The sequence below is a fragment of the Ambystoma mexicanum genome, chromosome 5q (assembly GCF_040938575.1).
Source record: "Ambystoma mexicanum isolate Mex_15411 chromosome 5q, UKY_AmexF1_1, whole genome shotgun sequence".
Classification (NCBI taxonomy): domain Eukaryota; kingdom Metazoa; phylum Chordata; class Amphibia; order Caudata; family Ambystomatidae; genus Ambystoma; species Ambystoma mexicanum.
The window spans coordinates 634,540,120-634,559,749 of record NC_090933.1 but is presented as its reverse complement, the minus strand read 5'-3'; the positions used below and the strand labels follow the sequence as shown (position 1 = coordinate 634,559,749).

At 47.1% G+C, this 19,630-nt stretch overlaps 1 protein-coding gene across 2 annotated transcripts in view; it reads right to left on the bottom strand.

Annotated features, from left to right (window-relative positions):
• CHD7 (chromodomain helicase DNA binding protein 7) overlaps positions 1–19,630 on the bottom strand; it is a 1,412,705-nt gene that overhangs the window by 556,427 nt on the left and 836,648 nt on the right. For both annotated transcript variants that reach the window (XM_069621097.1, XM_069621098.1), the window contains exon 8: positions 11,405–11,519. In XM_069621097.1, the coding sequence (XP_069477198.1) occupies positions 11,405–11,519 (115 nt within the window). The remainder of the gene's footprint in view (positions 1–11,404; positions 11,520–19,630) is intronic.

The window sequence follows — 19,630 nt, the reverse complement described above, 5'->3', positions numbered from 1 at the left end:
CCAAAATATTAAATTAGCGCAACAGTGAAAGGATCCTAGAATACTTTCGAAAGGGAGGCACGATTCAAAGGTCATCCGCGTCAATCACTGCATACCTGGACTATACACTCCAGGTGCAACTGGTTCCATGTGATATAATCGCGGCAAAAATAGCGCCGTTTTTGCGCCACAGTCAATGGAAAACATGTGGGGGACACTCCCGCAACCCCCGCTCCCCTTAAATGGTATAATGGGGCACACTTACCGGGTCAAACAGCGGCATTTTTGCAGCGATATTTTTTTACTGCAACATTTTTGCCGTGATTATATTACCTGATACTGTGCAACGACAGCGACTCAACTTCGGAACAGTAGAGAAGAGGCTACGCTTGACGGACCACAGATGCATGTTTATGTACCCGGCGAGGCTGAAGGTGTTCCACAGGAAAAGAACATTATTTTTTGACAGCCCAGAGGAGGCAACAGAGTGGATGGATGCACAGAATTGCCCGGAAGGGAAAAACGACCAGAAGGAGAGCAGCACAGAGAAATGATGCAGAGTCTTCCGCGGCCGAGGCGCTGTATAAGCTGTGAAAGTGGGACTGGATTATGGTCTTGTTACGCAAGAGGAAGGCGAGTAAAATGTGGCATATAACAGGGAGACAGAGCACCCCAAACTCACACCCCATTAGATGGGTTAGTTGAGTTAACAGTAGTGCAGTAACCTCCTGCTGGGTTCCCAGTACCGACTTAGCCGGACAGGACAAAACGCGGGATCGCCTGAGATCCAGGGATGGAGCTGGGCAAGAGTTGAGGTTGGGAAGGAGGGTGGGGGAGTTGGGGAGTTTGTAGTGATAGTGGTTAGGGAACGAGCTTGCACCTATGCGCCTCTGCGCAGGGCCCACGCCAAGTATTCTCGTATTGAAGGACGTGGAGGGGGGAGGGAGGATGGGACAAAGGGATAATGGGTGACCTTAGAATAGTAACCTGGAACGTCAGAGGACTCAGTTACCTGAAGAGAAATAAGGTAATGATGTACTTGAGAAGGCAAAAGGTGGACATAGCCTTATTGCAAGAAACCCACCTCACTAAGGAGAAACAAGAGGTAGTTAAGAAAAAGTGGCGAGGGACCACCATAGGAGCACCGTATTCGGCATATGCCAGGGGGGGGGGGGGGGGGGGGTAATCATTTGGGTGGCACCACATGTGCCTTTCCATATACTACAGACCATGGTGGAGCCGGATGGAGGATGGCAGTGATTCGGGGGTTGCTAGAGAACTGATCATAAATACATGTTCACCAATACACAGTGGCCTACTTTAAGACGTTATATAGCAAGATCAGCCCCCACACAGGAGGTGCAATCATATGGGGAGGGGACTTCAACTGTACGTTAAACCCCAAAATGGATATATCAGACACGAAACTAGATAAGCTCACCCCCCGCAGCAAAAATGCTACAAGCCCTGCTAAGAGACTTTGGGCTGGAGGTCATTTGGAGGCAGCAACGCCCGAATGATAGGCACTACTCACATTTCGCTGCCCCATACAACTTGCATACGAGACTGGATTACATGTTCGCCACCCCGGAAATTGCTGGGGAAGTGACGGGTTCAGAATATAAGGCGAGAACACCAGAGCCAGGATCCCAACGTGGAGGCTTAGAGCCGAGGACACTACATTTCGAGAGGACCTACGGGAGGAGATAATTGGGTACTTCGAGAATAATGGAAGCGTGGAATCAGAGGGAACCCTGTGGGAGGCCTTTAAGGTGGTAATAAGGGGGGCAGCTATATCCAAATCTGGAGGGCTCCAAGGGGACATAGAGCGAGAGTTGCAGGAGACAGAAAAGAAACTAGAAGCAATAATGAAAAGAGAAGGCACCTCACAGGAGGATGCCGAACATGTGAGTTTATTACAACAGGCTTGTGGTGGGCTCTGGGAGAGGTTATGCAACCTGAATTATAAAAAATACATTGAACGACAACATGCAGGAGGGGACAAACCATGGAGGCTGCTTGCGTGGCTATAGAAGAATGAGACACCAAGATCAGCAATTAGAGAGATAACGGGAGAAGCGGAACAAGTCTGGAACACCCAGGAGACTGAACGAGGGATTCCTTAGATTTTATGAACATCTCTATGCAGATGCGGGAGAGACGGCAGGGCAAGAGATTCAGGAGACGCTAGAGGACATAGGATTCCCCAAATTAAGTGTGGAAGACAGGGAGAACCTGGAAGCCCCAGACACAGAGGAATTGAACAGTGGTAATGCATCTGCCCACGAGCAAAGCCCCAGGTACAGATGGCCTCCCCAGCGAATTTTATAAAGCGTACAGTCCAGAAGTGCTCCCCCCGCCGCTACTGGCAATGCTAAACAAGGCCTTTGAGAAAGGGAGACTGCCGGAATCTGAGGGAGGCGGTAATTATCCCACTCCTTAAACCTGACAAGCCAAGCACTGACTGCGGATCGTACAGACCACTATCTATGTTAAACCAGGACAGTAAAATCCTCACATCTGTGCTGGAAAATAGACTTTAACGGGTAAGAAACGTATACATCCCGATCAAACCGGATATGTCCCAGGTAGAAGTATATCCGACAACCACAGGAGGATACACCATATATCATAGAACAGACGGAGGGCGACCCAAACGAAATAGCAGTAGTCTCGCTAGACGCAGTTAAAGCCTTTGACTCAGTTAGGTGGCCGTGGTTGATGAATACGGGATGGGACCAGGGTACCTGCAGTGGGTGAAAATGTTGTATAGCTCCCCAAAGCCAGGGTCAAAACGGGAGCGATAATTTTAGACGAATGGCAACTTAGAGGCACGAGACAGGGCTGCCCATGGTCCCCGATGCTGTACATCCTTGCATTAGAACCGCTGGCAATCTACCTGAGACAGCAATATGGAGAAATAGGGGTTCATACTAAAGGGGGACCGCACCTGATATTGTACGCGGACGATATGCCGCTATATCTATTGTACCCTGAGGAAAACTTGCAATACATCCTGGAAGTGATGGAGCGCTATACGACTCAGGAATAGTGGTGAACCCCAAAAAAATCATGCATGTTCCCCCTGGGTAGGTACAGAGGAATCCCACAGGAAAACGTACCTACCTTGCAGCTAGCCTGGCAGACCAGAACATTCAGATACCTGGGGGATTAACATATCGCACGGCTGCAGACGAGCACAAGTATAACAGAGTGCAGTAGAAGGTATCAAGAATAGTATGGGGTTCTGGGCAAAGCTCCCCCTAGCCATGATGGGGAAGGCGGCATTGCTTAAGATGGTGTTCCTGCCTAGGCTATTACATTTTTTTGCAAATGTCCCACATATGGTGCCCACGCGCTTTTTCACCAAACTCCAGACTCTATGTAGAGGTTTCCTGTGGCACATCTCCAGAAACAGGGTGGCCCTATGGAAACTTGCTGAACTTTGAGATATACCACCTGGTGACGCAGTTACAATATGTCGCTAGGTGGTTGTCAGAAGACGAGACAGCAGAATCTAGATCTCTGAGGGATGAAAGTGACCCATATTTCCTAATAGAACTAATATGGCTACCCAAACCAGAGATGCACGGGAGATCGATACTGCTGGCACTGCGAGCCATGGGAAACCTGGCCCCATGCTCCCCACAGGCACCACTTGTGGCGCTACGCGGGGTAGATGAGCAACTAAGGAATCCGTAAACACTGGGAGCTGATGGGCCTAGCGATCCTGGGTGATGTCTGGCAAGAAGGGAAAGCATTGGACTTCCAAACGATAGTGGATGAAACTGGCATACACGTGGGGTAACATCACATATAATAGAATAGTCAAACGGGTGAAAGAAACATGGTCCGAGATAAAACTAGCAGAGCAACCGGATACAGCCATAGAACGATGTATGACATCTCGGGGGGAGGGCACGAAATTTCCTGGATTCACGAACTGGTAATGTCTAGAGTGGGAAAGGAGCCGCTCCAACTGAGACGGGACTGGGAGGAGGAAGCGGGAGAAACAATGCAGGACGGGCAATGGGAAAGAGCTCAGATATCATAAGGTGGTGTCCAGGAATGCGAGGCTACAACAGATCCAGCTATATGTCACCCACAGAGCATACATGACCCCTCGAATGATCTACAAATTCGGGAATACAGAAGCACAAAAATGCCCCAAGTGTGGCGCGGTGGAGGCAGGGATGATCCATATGTTCTGGGCGTGCCCGGTGGTGGGAAAATTCTGGGAGGAAATCAAGATAAGGCAATCCGAAAAGGGAATTAAATTAGACTTGGAATCTGTGTTGGCATGCATGCTGGGGGGATTCACCAGACCACGTAACCTGAAACATGCATGTAAACTTAAGGACCTGGCTTACATTCTAGCCAAAAGGAGAATTGCCATGAGCCGCCCATAGACCCAGACTAGAGGCATGGTGGAATGATCTCTTAAAATGGGCAGACGCCGAGATAATAGTATTGTATGAGGCAGCCAATAGAGGTGAGGGAGTGGGACCTCTGATAGCATGGAGACAAATGGTAGCCGCATTGCCTGGGTCCACCCATGTCAATTCCAGTGACGATGACACGTCCGAGAATGACGAAGGGAATCAACCGTAGGAGGTGGAACCCAGAGGAACAGCGGGGGAGTTAGAGTTTAAGGGAAGGGAGGGGGGGGGAAGACATTAATAAGAAACATGTAATATATGCTAAGAAACCTGTAACTGAAAATGTCGGGTGTGATTGTTAAGTTTTGTTTGTTGTACAAACCAATAAAAAAAAATGTTTTTAAAAAGTGCAGGGATTACAAATACTGAAGGGCCTCGTGAAAAATTTGCTACTTGTTGCATTGGGGGCACGGCTGATAAATGCACTAAAGTAGCGAGCTGTGCTCCCTACACCAGGCGCACTCTCTCGCCAACTCGGTTTCTGCCCCATTTGCTGGAGAACGAACCGTTATCTGCCAAAAATCAGGAGGTGCAAGAAACGTAGAATGGAAGTAGTGGCACGAAACCACGAAATAACCTAGTGCTGGCACGATTATAGCCATGCCCCAAAACCAATGGGCCATCAGCTACGTATACGTTCCTTCCTTACTCTTCAGAAATTATCATAAAGACCATCTGCTCTGGCCTGGATATAAATAAAGGTGGAGTATCATCACGGCGCGTATTGGCATGGCGAACCGCAGAGCAAGGGAACTGTTCAGAGGTGAACAGAGTAGCACGAGAGATCGGAGTCTCCAGCAACGAAAGGTTCATTAATAGTAATACAGCATGCAGAGAGGCTCAAATCTCCTTGCCAAACAACTCGACAGATCAGAAAGGACCTGAAAGTGAGACAGCTTGTGACAAATCTATCTGTCCGGGGCTATGGAATAATAAAGAGCAGCGGTGGCCGAAAGATAATCTTAAGACGGCTAAGGACAGGCAGCCAAACATACAACCACTTCCAGAGCCTGTGACATTTACAAGACTAGAGAGCCGCTTGGAAGTTAGCAGTACCTCCATGCATCAGTTGAATCAAGTAGTCTCGGAGGATCCGCTAATAACTCAAGATGACGTCTTTCGACCGGCAAATTAGCAAATGCCTGAGCTTGTACTCTTTGCAGAGTCTTGCAGCGAACAAGGAGCTGCTATTTGGGAGCATGGATCCTTAACCATACAAAGTAGATGCTTTGTTCCATGAGGCCGCGAAGTGCCACTGAATCCTCCTCAATCTCGTGTGTGGGAAGAGTGTGAACCGCTTCCGGAGATGTAGCCCCGACGAGCCAGTCGTCGAGGTATGGGTAGATGTGGAGACCCTGCGCCCTGAGGAGGGCAGTACGGTATTCATGAGCCTGGTAAAAACCCTGGGGGCCGAATTGACACCAGAAGGAAGGACTTTGTATTGAAAATGGTAGCCCATGATCCTGAACCATAGGAAAGAACGATGGGGCTGCCAGATCGGGACGTGTAGGTACGCGACCTTCAGATCCAGGGAGCACATCCTGTCTCCCTTGCACAATGTCTCCACTATAAAAGCTGGTGTAGCCATCTTGAATTTCTGAAGGGGTAAGGAGAGGTTGAGGGTGGAAAGGTCCAGCACAACTCTCAGGCCCGCCTGGTACTACTTCTGAATGGCGAAAATTCTGGATTAAAAGCCCACGCCTCGCTGGGAGGTTGGGACTTCCTCCAATTCTTGGCTCTCTACGAGCGACCGGATCTCTGCCAGAAGAGTTGCTGTCCCAACCTGAGGGAGTGGAGGGGAGTAGGGAGGAGAGACTGGGATAGGTAGGCGGCACCCCGTGGATCCTACGGAGGATCAAGGTATCGTGCGAAATTCTGGCGCCAGAAATGTGCATGGAGAGCAAGCCTGCCCCCCACTGAAGACAAATGGACCCGAAGGGGCGTGTCATGCCTTCTTTCCCTCTGAGGCTGTCGCGGAGGAGTGGGGACTGGAAAAAGCCCTTACCCCCCCCTTTTTTGTTGCTTGCGCCGGTTCGGAGACATCCTGGATCTCCATTCCTGGAAGCCCCAGAACCCTCCGTATGTACGCCCCCTGTCGGAGCGCTGCTGTGACTGGGTCTACAATTTGAGCGATAAAGACTTGGCCGTTTGTGAGCGGTTTTCCTTTTTGTCCAGTTCCTTGTCCGTGGTGGAGTGGAAGAGGTCACTCCCCTCGAACAGCAGGTCTAATATGCATTCCTGGACGCCCGGGTTAAATTTAGTTGCACAGAGCAAGGCTGTTCTTCTCATGTCTGTGGCGATGCAGATGGCCCGGCCAGAGGTGTCAATGTGGGCCACAGTGGACCACATGATGATGTGTGCAATGAGCTTGGCCTCAGCCAATCCCGCCTTGAAACACGGTTAGCTCTGCGTAGGAAGCTCTGGGAGGAAATCCGCAATTTCCCACCACAACCTCTGGTTAGCGGCCGCCAGCATGGTATCGACACTTTGGAAGAGAGTTTCTTTCTGTACACCTCCAATATCATCTCCTCCTTGCCTAGCAGCACCGCAGAGGCTGAGGACGACTGAGGCTTGGAGTATAGTGATGCTGCAGCGACCACCAAGGAGTGTGGCTGGGGATGGGCCGATAACAAGAGTGCATCTCCCCCTCCATCTGCCTGTACTTGACGTCCAGGCGCCAATTGACCGGCTGGAGTGGGGCTTGAGCCAACCCTTCTTGGTCAGGGCGACTACATCGGTCTGCAGTGGAATTCACATTTTAGCAGAGGGGCGTCACGTGAGGACTTCTGCCAGAACCCCCCTCTGCTGGTTGTTCGACCTCGGGTTGAGGAAGTCCCAGGTACTCGTCCAGCCCTGCAAGACATTCATGGAAGGCCTTGGTTGACGACGGCGTGTTGTGGTCTTCCTCATTGTCCTTGTGTGCCTCGGGGTCAGGAGAATCGTGCACAGCTGGAAGAGCGGCGGGAGCTGGAGTCTCAGGTCCTGGACCAGAGCCGGAGGTCTGTGGTGGAGGCTGGTATGGGACCGCATGAGGAATCGGTGGGTGGGCCGGAGCTGGTGGCAAAGGCTGAGCCGGGCGCCGGAGGAGGAGTCTGAGGTGCTGGAAGCATTGGCGGAGCACCTCTCTAATGGCATCCCTGAGGATCACCCCCATCCGAGGAGACTTCATGAGTCCGAGGAACCTCTCAAAGAACCGGTCCTCAGATGCTGGAGCAGGGGTAGGGATATAGACGTAGTAGCGGGCGGCTGCTGGAGGAGCTGCAAACTGTCCATATGGAGGTAGAGGGAATCTGGCCTGCGCAAATGAAGGATAAGCTGTAGGCCACCTACCTGGTTGACACCAGTCCCACCTTTACACTCGTTCATCACCGAATTTCCGTTCCTGGTGCGGCAGCGGACGGGTGATGTCTGGCACGGCAGCCATCTTGTCGAGCTGCCTTCCACATGCCTGCATCATGTTGCCAGCTCGCTGGGCCCAGCCTCCTCCAAGACTCTTTAGTGTGGATCATGAGGCCTACCCTGCTCCTCAAGCTGAGGCCTGGTAGGCGTAACCCCCTTGGCCCAGGGGCCGGTAGAGATGCGTTTAGGTGCCCCCTCGGCCATATTGCCGGTACAAAGGCGTAGCCCCTCGGGTGAAAACCTGGTATAAGAACCTTCGTCCCTCAACACTGTCACCAGGAGGATCAGAGGATCTCTCGACCCGTAGGCCGGGGAGGCCTCGGTGCATGTGCTGGTAGTAGAACCTGGGCGTCCCTCCCGCGTGGGCGAGTCCTTGGCAAGGCATCTCCCTTGCGGGGTTGCGATGGAGAACAGAGGCCCCTACCTTGTGCCTGGAACAATGTTTTACGAAGTCCTTCAGGTCCTCTGGAGGCGATTTCTGGAAGCACTCCCACCACCTGGTTAGCCTGTTCTTGAGAGACCTCTATGACAGGGCGTTGCACACTATACAAGCTTGCCAACTGTGGACTGGGCCAAGGGAACGCAGGCAGAGGGCATGGGGGTCTGAAGTTGGGAAGAGCCCGTTGCAGGATGGACACCTGCTGAACCCTGTGGAAGTCCACATGCGCCAGGGAGGAGCGGGACGCCTGAGGACCAAGTACCTGTATGATAAAAAGAAAAAAGAAAAAATAGACAGAAGTATCCGCGCGTGGAATTACATGGCCGAAGCCAAACCCAGGAGCGCTGGTGAATACGGCCTGTTCCCGTCGACGTGGAAAAAGGGACTGAGGTGTGGCACCGCAGGGCGGTGTGCATGCTCCCAGGGCCGCACCCCTGTGCGCCTCCAAATTTAAAGGGGAAGGTTTTTTCTGGTGAAAAAGGTTCAGTCTCCCGTCCCTTGGAAGGGACACCCATGCAGTATGGAGGAAAGGGGACGGGACGTAAGAGTACTGCTATGGTTGAAGCTGGCGAATTGGAAATGCCCTGCAAGTCTACTTACGGCAATTAAAGAGCAGTACTCCAATACCGAAATTAAGATCCAAAAAGGCTCCCCATCAGCCCCAATAAAAACATTGAGGGTATCATACAGGTTTGTCCCCTAGGCTCAACTCTTTTTAATGGTAGCTCTTTGGGAGAAGTGAAGGCCTTTGCTCCGAAAATGTATGGAAACCACCTGAGCTATATGTTATATGCAGAGGACATGGTCTTATTAGATGCAACTCCGATTGGCCTGCAGCGCAAACTATCAGCACTGAAATTATACACAGACAACAACAGCCTAGAGATAAATGTTGCCAAAACAGAGACGTTACAAATTTCATACAATGTATTTGCATTCGGCAATGCGTTTTGTAGCAGGTAAAACTCAGCTTCGAGTACAATGAATACGCTTGGCGATTAAGGAGCGTATCAAGGTACGAGCGAGTGACAGAAACTGCTTCAGAGAAAAGGTGACAGAATTTGGACTTTACGGATGGGCAGAAGAAGAAAACGAGGTGGAAAGGAAAGAACTAAGAATTGTCGAAATGGGCAGAGAAGGATTTCTGTGAAGACGGCAGGATTTTTCAATGGAACCGTGGTAAATGTTGCACTGCTGTTAGGCAGATTCAACGCGAAGCAGAGATCCCACGGTGGGCGGGGCTTATAAACCTAACGGAGCGGAATTAGAGCAACACAGCTTTCTGAACTTCCCCTGGACGCCATAGTAGGTATTCAAAACTACCATACTCTTCATTGAAATCCCTTTTCACTCAGCCTCTTATAAAAGACCCAAGTGCGATAAGCTGAAGTCCAATTCTTCTGAGAGTTTATGCTTGATACCTTGCCTGTGATCATGACACCTAGGTAGTGGCTCATCTTGGAGGCATAACTGGGTCAGAGGCCAATATTTAGATATTAGTTTGCTTATTTTTTGAGAATGGGCCCCCGTGTGTGATCACACATGTGGTTCTTGTGCGTGTGTCCATGTTTCTGGGTTCGGGTCTGGGCCTCTAGAACCTAAGGAGCACAGTCGGACATTTTCTGTGCAGCAACTGAACAAAACTATCCTTTGTGGTCCGGGGACACAGTTCATGCCGAGCATTTTGCGCACGCATATTTGACCACCACTTATCCTTGGCGGTCCTTGACTACCTGCAATCAGTTTTCTACACTTATACCATTTCAGGTACCACAGTGTATCTAGGTTTCAACTTTCTTTGACAATTGGTTTACTTATGCCAGCAACAACCGTGTTTTCACACAGGTTTTTTTTTCTGTGTTCCCACTCTCTTGTTCCCTTTTGAATTTGCTCAACAGTGAGCTAGAGCGCACTCATTTGGGAATTGCACCAGACTCCTCCTGTCCCTGATGTTCATATAGAGTGAGTAGCCTGCAAACCCCAATTTGGATCAGCAGCATGATTCAGTGTTTTAACCCTAGAATATGTCCCATTGTGTGACTAGCTTTTTCTTTCCCCTTTTTTTGATGCATCAACATTGTTTTATGTTTTGCCCCCTATTGGGTGACCCATCATACCTGCCCTGAGGAAGGCTTTACCACGGATGCCGCACATACTGGCATGCCGAAACATGTTTCCATGCCCGGTTCTTTTACTTAAGGAACAGCATTGTTAACTGGTTTTGCATTTCTCTTACACGTAGGCAGACAATAAGGTAATGTTTATTAACTAATCATGTCAATACCCTCCACCAACCTACCAGGGTAATTTTTAACACACCCTGGCAGTCTCTCTGCAGCAGCAGTCTGTCTCGTGCAGTATATCCAACTAATCTGGTAAACGTTTTAAATGTTCCATAATGATGGTTTGTTTTTTGTGATCAATGTACATAATCTGAATGTTTTGTTTTCTGTTTTTTCTTTTTCCAATATTTCTATCAAGTTTATGTAAAAACGACTTACAAGTTAAAAGAATTCAAACAAAAAAACACATTTTCTTGTATTAAATTAAGCTTGCAGTTTAAGGCCTCCTCTTTGGTTTTATGTGACTTTTGAAGCACTTTTGTTCCATTTTCAAAAATAACTTATCAATGGCAAGAGCAATGGTTCTCATAAGCGTGGGTAACTCCTTGTTTGTTTAATGATTATATTTTGCCCCATCTCACGCTTGCACACAGGGGCAACCCTATTGCTTGTATAACTATATCCCTTACGACAGAACATTTAACGTTTGTTTTATACTTCATTAACCACTTGATGTTTCAGAATGATACGAAGAGCAACTGATAAACAGCACCAACAACCAAGAAAAAACACCAAAGAACAATTGTTCAAGCTAGGTCAGTTGTTTGGTAGATTAAGGGAAACGGACAATGTGAACACAAGTCACTTGTCAGTGAAAGTGGACATTTTTCAATATGAAAATTGACATTTTTCCATAAGCAAACTGTAGTTTGGCAGTAGGAGCATAGATCTCAAAGCAGTCTCTTTTCACATAAGCAAGATAATTAAGCAAAGGAGCTTGAGATTGTGAATATTTTGTTCCACAACACATGCATAAATTACATCAAAGTACATTGTTAAACTGGTCATAAAAAAAAGTTAGATACCTCTGAGAGGAACTTGGTCTGACCCTGTTTTGCCTTGAACCGTTTGATCTTTTGATGAATTCTTTTGTCCTTTTCCAGCTCTTCCACAGTTGCCCATTGACAATGAAGATAGGAGCTGAACATAGAATGAAAAAAAAAAACATGCTTAAGAAACCTGCAACCAACCGTTGCCTTGTAGCTACTGAGGCCTTCAGTTTAATATTTTTAAAAAGGAACCCTTGGGACATTTTTATGGTGTTGAATTCCTTTAAGAAAAACACATCCAAGTCATTCTTTCTATATAATGGACTGGAATTTTGAGGAACTGCAAAGAGTTATTAATTTTAGAGCCCCATGCTGCTCCATAGACATGCATTCTTTTAAAAATATTAGTGTGTCAACTCTGGCGTTCCTGTGATGGGAACTGTGTAAGAAATGCTGCTACTACCCACAATGCAGATACCCTTTTCGGAATGTTACTTTATATAAACCCAGGGATGGTAGCAAAAAGTAACAGTTCATCTCAACTATTCCATCATCTCAATCCTTTAAAAGGACTTTTTCCCCTGAAGCAACATCCTAGAGCTGTGTCTAGATGTTTTAGTTATTTTTCTCCTTCCTCATAGTCCCTATATAATCTATATCGAGCATGCTTGAATGGACAAATTCTACCCTAAAAAAGATCTGCCTTCAGAAATACAATTCATGCTAATGAACATCTTCATTCCGCAGCCTCCAATCAGTTTCAGATTTGTATTAAACTAGCCAGCAGTAAGTGTTTCCTTTGGACAGTGTGATACAGGCACATGGGAAAATAAATCTAGAAAACTGCCCGTCCCACATCAGAATCTGCTTGTCGATGCAGCAATACCTGGTGAATGTGTGCACTGAACTCAATGGTTGGGGCGGGTGGGGGGGGGGGGGCATGCTGTACTAAACGTAATGGGGAAGCTCCATTTTTCACTGCCAAAGGTGTCTGTACCGTTCCCTTGTTGGGGGACGCCCACAAGGATGGAGGAAAGGGGACAGGATGTATGAGAATACTTTTTTGTAATACATTTTTTATATAGCGCTTTAATCTAAAACGCTTTCCATAGGACATTTACATACATTACTATTACCCAAACAAAATTGGTACTCATTTATCGACCTCGGAAGGATGAAGGACTGTACCGCATCAAGCAACCTATTCGCTGCTCTGCTGCCTTGAGGGCGAGTAGAATAGTGATCTGCACATAGCAGCGACCCCATTTTCATTTAGGCTTGCAAAATTTCATTTTTTAATCTAGTGCTTTCGCCACTTTTTGTTCCTCTGCCTGCTCACTGCCAGCCCGCATCCTGCTTCCCCAGACCCCCTCCTCCCACTCCCGCCCACAGTGCTTCGATTGGTTAGTGGATACCTCTTCAGTCATCCTCCCAGGGCAGACTCCTGCCGGTGCCGCCCCAGCAGCAAACTGCCCTACGGCAAAGACCGCTGCTCCCGTCCATGTTTGCTCGTGTTCGTCTAAGAGACCAGCAGTCAACCAGCAGGGACTGACAAGTTAAGTGCGGTTTGGGTGGGGAGTACAGCAATTACTGTAATCTTAAAAGCCCTCCCACTCTTCTTACCTACATAACATATCACACCAAAGTTAGCACGCTAGTTAGTAATTTTCCCCATCACTGCTGTCCACCAACCTTTAGGTGGTCTTTATTTCTACTGTTGTGTCTGCAACTTAGCTGGATTTGAGATACCTGGATAGACGGAAAAACGCCAGTTTTAGGTTTACTGTTGTGTCTGCAATTTAGGCATTATCTCCTCTACCAGGGTGTCGGAAATCTGGGATTTGTACCTGCTGTTGTGGCCCAAATGTAGGCATCCCTCCCCCCACACCCTTGTAGGGGTCTCCACACTGCTTGTGTTTGTCAAATGTAAACATGAATTCTGGGCACATTAAAGACAGATTCCAAGCTGCAAATGTGCTTGTTGACGCAGCAGGGAGAGGACAGGAGGGTCACACTTGTTCCAGTGTCAGTCCATTAAATGTGTGCTTCAACCCTAGGTGTTTGTCCCCGGGCTGCTTTGTTCCACTTCTGAAACTTCCAGCGGTCTAATAATATGAGGAGTTTAGACTTTGCAGACAGCCCACAGGGTAAGGCCCCCAAAGCATGCATTCAGGAACCACTCCCCAGTTCTGCCCCATTTGGACCTCTCCCTCAACCCATTCTGTAAGCCATCGGACCCCAGACTCCCCTTTTACCCTCCCATGACAATAACCACAGACAACAAAAACCACAAAGAAAATTGCAACTAATAAGAGGACCCTAAAAACGAAACCATCAAAATGCCAATAAGCCCAACAAAAACTAAAAGTGTCTAAGGTGGGCAAGGGCCCCTACGACCCAAAAACAACAACACAAACTCCAAATACTAGAAGAAAAGAACAGAATATGCCATGCCACAGACCAAGACGATGGAATGAAAACTAGGAGAAAAGATATATCAAATGGAACCACCCCAGGCCACCACGCCAACAAATACTACTACAGCAACGAAGCACACACCCATAAGCACGAGAGAAAATATAAAACACTAAAACAAGACAAAAATCATATCCAACGCCATACCTTGCCACGGACAACCAACCAGAGCAACTCATGACCACCAGAAATGCAAGACACCTGTAGGATACAAGGACCATACAGGAAAAGTGCAGAAACATGTGCAACGAGAAAGATGGAAACGACACTCCATACATCACCAAAACTCAAGAAGATCTACAACAACAAGATACAGAAGAGAAGCCAGAAGCAGCCACAGACCCAATATAAAACCTAGCCGATCTACTCAATTATGAAACGGACCCAACAGAACACACCCTACATCCTGAGAATAATGAGGAAACTCGCCAACAAGACCACACTAAGACGAAAGCAAGAACAAAACAGGGCACTATGAAGAAAAAAACACTGCAATATAATTAACGCAAGATCGATGTCCAAACATGCAACAAATCTATGATCTAGTCTACTACGGTGCAATGGACATCCTATTCATCACAGAAACCTGGCTAGATGACAACTACAAAGTCACTACACTGCTGTCTACCTGACTACTTCAAATGTACACAGATGAACAGAAAATTAAGAAGAGGCCGACGACTTGCAGTAGCCTACAAAGAACACCGGAATATAAGAACAGCTGAATTGCTGAACATCTGAAACTTCGAATCCCTCGTCCTTCACCCCGACACCAGACCCACAAACAAACCTCACATTCGTAAACGCATGCATAATCATCTTTAGACCACCAACCTACGATGCTACCTTGGTAGACACCTTCATAGAAGCAGTCACAAACCGGGCCATCATACATGATCACCGGATAATCACTTAAGCAACTGGAGAGAATGAGACTCAGATGGTGAAAGCAGCAACACACAGCAAGACACTCTTGACGCAATCTTCACAACACTATGGAGCAACCCCCTCATTATACCGCTCGTGATCCAACTACCATCTAAAGCATCTACACAGCCCCAAAAGTACCCCCGATCAGGAAAATAAACTGGAATACCATCAAAAGCACCAACTTAGAAGAAGTAGAATCCTTAAAACCATTGATCGCAATCTTGGGTGCAACTGACAAATGAAAAAGCAGACCTATTCCAGAAATGGATCGCTAAACAATTAACAGCATCTCCCCAGAAAAAAAACTCATCCCATCACGAAAGAAAGCCGTGGCAAGATGGTTTACGCCCCTCCTCAATACAATGAAAATAATAAACCGGAAACTAGAACAAGGAGGAAAAACTAAAACCAAGCCAAAAGAATAATCAAAAACAAATTTCGAGCATACAAAAAGGGAACTCAAAGTAAAAAAGAAATACGACGATCGGATCACAAAAGCCACCAACACTACAACATTGTAAACAAGATGACAAAAATCGCCCTGAATGCAACACCACACTGGTATCTTCACAAAAATTATGAGATCTTGCAGAACATTTTAAGAATAAAATCACTAAACTACACCAGATCATACAAAGTAGACCAATCAACCAGACTGTGCACCATCCCCCCCTCCCCCACCCATCTATCTCGGGAGTACAGAACAGGCCGAAAAGCTTCGCCCAAATGCCAAGAGGAAAACTCATCAACCTGGTGAAAAAAAGTAAAAAGGCAGGTTTGCCCAATGGACCTCTGCCCAACCGACATCTATAAAATCGATCCTTACACAGGGCACACCATTGGAATGCTACCTAAAACTCTTCAACCTATCACACAACGGGGAGAGTACTGCAAGCATTCAAATATGTATACATCAAACCACTCCTCAAGGATACAACAGGCGATGTGGAAGACCTCCCAAACTACAGAACGATCTCAAACATTCTCTATCCAGCAAATCTATTATAGACCAATGTCTACGAACAAACACTGGAAGACGTACAAAATCACCAACTATTGGACCAAGCACAAATCGACTTCAGACCCATGAAAGAAACAGACTGAGACAGCACTACTCTCTATATGGGAGGACCTAAAAAGCAACACAGACTGCTACACAAATTGAGCACCGATATAACTTGGAGGATAGCACTGGGGCAATGCGATGGTCCTAGAAGCAAGACTATGCAGAGCAACAGAGGTTTGAATTGCGGATCCATGCTTAGAAACTGAACTCTGGCACAGTATTAGGCGAGTTCTAAAAAAAAAATAAAAAATACTCTACCTCTCTGCAACATTTAACACAGTGCGCCATAACATCCTCATCAACAGACTGGAAGAAATATGCATCTTTGACACGGTGCAGCTATGGATTACATTTTTGTCTGAAAGAACAGAAACAGTATGGATAAAACTATTCAAATCTGCACCGCGACGCCACCTGTGGAGTATCACATTGATCCTCACTATCCCCACTCCTCTTCAAGATCTACATGACAACACTAATCAACATCATCAAAATATGTGGCTTCACTTGCAACTATGCAACAGACACCCAAATGATCTACAAAAATCCGCAATGAACTAGAGAACACAACTCTAATAGACTGTCTCAAAGAACTCTTCCAACGGATAACCACAAAATCAACCCAGGCAAGATGGAAATCATGATTACATCCAACACCCAAGGAAGCAACCAGTAGATCTCATGGCCCACAGACCAGGGAACAGCACTCTCACCCTCCAAAGTTGTTGAAAATCTTGGAATCCTAATGGACAATGAGCTAACGCTAGAACCGCAAGTAAACACGATAATTAGAAATGCTTCTTCCATCTACATGCAATCTAAAAGATTCTACCATTTCTCTCCTTCACACGCAAAACACTGGCCATCATCTCTCTCATGTCCAGGGCAAACTACGGCCAACAGTCTATACCTTGGAATGCCGGATTATTTACTTAAGAAACAGCAACATATACAGAAAGCAGACTTCTCAAACACTCACAAAGGGACCACATCACTAGCACTAAAGAAGTTACATTAGCTGCTAGTCAAAAAAACAAAAATCGCCTTCAAAACAATGTGCATAAAACAGAGCAATTCACGGCCTAGGAGCATTATTCATATAAAAGAAAATCACCATCTGCCAAACTAGAACAGTCAGATCCTGCAACGATATCCACCTAGAACCTAAACCCTACACAAGGAAATAAGTTGGTGGATCAGCATTCTCTTGCCTAGCCATTAAACTTTGGAACTCCGTCCCCAGAGAAATACAAACCATGAAGGACCATCTACAATTAAAAAAAACTTCTAAACACCAGAATGGGACGAAAATGAAAAAAAAAAAACCACACCCCATGAAATGAACACAACTGAAAAAGGCTTGGGAGTAAGCCTGAGCAGAGGGAAGTAGAGACCCCTCTCAATGGGAGGGAGATCCAGGTGTACCCGTCCCCATAGAGGGTCAAACCGTAATCAGGGGAGAGAGCTAGGACCAACTTAATTAGACCACAGATAGAGGGCCCTGAATAACAAGAGGAGCAAGGCATCCCAAACTTAGAACTGATGGACCATGTGGCATAGGGAGCAGCCCCCACCTCCTGGGGTGGCGGTTGCTACACACCAGGATATGCTAGCAGGGGAAAGGGATGTGGGCGGCAATTAGTCTGAACACTGGGGGTGGAGAGAGTGCTGCCATTGAATAGCACGGTTGTTGAGGACCCACACCTCCGTACAAAACATAGGCGTGGGAATAGTAACACCACAATGTACGACAGGGAAGGGATATTAGCTGCAGGCAGTCAAAATGGAGGGCACAGGATATGGTACCGCTGCTATCCAATGTTAGTAAAAAAAATAAAAAAACATCCTTCTTCATACACCTCTCAAACTCTGAACTAAACACAACCATAACTCTACAGCAAACAGTACGCACTTCACGACACCACACCAACAAAACAAACTACAGCCTTGCACAATAGCACATGGCTGCTAACGACCAGAAATTACATCTACGCTCAGCGAGCGGTGTAACCCAAACTGAATCTGCCAACAGCACATCCCTTGCGCTTTCCTCCCGCTCAGTCCTTCCAACTACCACCTTACCCTATTGCTTTAATGATCCGCAGAGGGGTCATGCAGGTGGTGACAGTGTGCGGTATAAGAACCTATTAATATAACTCCGCCAGACCGCAAGCAATATGTTTCATACACCCCTCCCTTAATCCCTCTCACCCCTTTACGATTGGTTGACATGCATTCATTAAGCTATCAAAAAGCAGTAGGTTAAATCAAGGTGCAAGTGATTGGACAGAAGATTGTATCAGATGACAAATGGATTTTGGGGGAAAATGGTTTTTACAAAATTATTACAAAGAAAATACCATCTAAAGTATGTGCAAATAAAGAAATCCAGGCAAATAAAGTTTTACAATATATTTATAAAAATATTTTAAGTTACTCACCGTAGTGACTAGCTTACTCTTAGTCCATAGTCCCCTTTCCTCCATACTGTATGGGCGTCCATTCAAAGGGACGGGAGACAACATTTTTCACCAGAAAAAAACCTTTTTTAAATTTAGAGGCACGCTGGAGCGCAGCCCAGGGAGCATGCGCTGCCCTGACGCCACCCTCCTGCGCCACACTCAGTCCCCATTGACGCGTCGACAATAGATTTAACATTGCCTAATGACACCAGTATTATTAGGGGGGAGGTTGATGGGACGTATGGAGGAAAGGAGACTATGGACTAAGAGTATGTTAGTCACGACAGTGACTAACTTATAACTACTCTTACGTCCCGTCCCCTTTCCTCCATACTGTATGGGCGATTACAACTGATTGTAGGCCCTGGGTGGAGAGGAGACCCTCTTTAAGCAAATAGGTTTCTGAGAACCATCTGCCCGAAAGCAGCATCAGATCTAGAGCCGGCACCCAGACAGTAATACTTGCAGAAAGCCGAGGGAAGATGCCCAGGTGGCCGCCCTGCTTATGACTTGCCAAGGGACATGGCGCTCGGATGCGATGGCTGTTGCCTTGGCCCTGACCGCGTGGGCATGCATGTTGGTTGGAAGCAGCTTGTGCTGGCCCTAATGCTTTTTTAATGGCCGAGACCATCCAGCGGGATATGGAAGCCTTAGAGGCCAGATAGCCTGGTCTTGAGCCTCCAAAAGTGACAAACAGGGCATCCGATTTGCAGAAGCCCTTGGTCCTATCCAAGTAGAATTTGCGAAAGCCCTTGGTCCTATCCAAGTACAATTTCAGAGCACGCCTGACATTCAGGCAGTTATGTTACCTTGCATTTATATAGCGCCTTATGTACCATTGGTATGGTCTCAAGGCACTGGTAGGTTGAACGCCCTCGGGAACCGAAGTTCAAGTCAGTAGAGAGAGTCAAAAGGTGTGTGTGAGCACCGGATATGTGTGCAGCTGGTGTGGCATTCGTGTGGTAGGTGTGGTGATTAAGAGATCAAGAGTATCTGTTCATTCTGGCAGGTTATTCAGACCGATTCTGGCTGCGTTAGGCCTGAGGAGAACGCCTAGGCTGGAGGGTGTGTAACCAGCAGTGTTTAGTTAGGGTGATGGGGAGTATGAGGCAAATGATGGTATGAGAACAGCTATACCGAATGGTGTCCTAGTATCGCTGTGTTCTAGTTGAGTGGTGGTGTAAAGAAGAGAGTAAGCATGGATATGTGATATGGTGGTTTACCTTGGGTGCTTGAGATCGAGCCCACTACAATAGTTCCATGTACTCTGACTGTTCCATGCATTACAACCGTTCAAGCACTCAAAACCGTTCCTTTCAATGCTCTTTC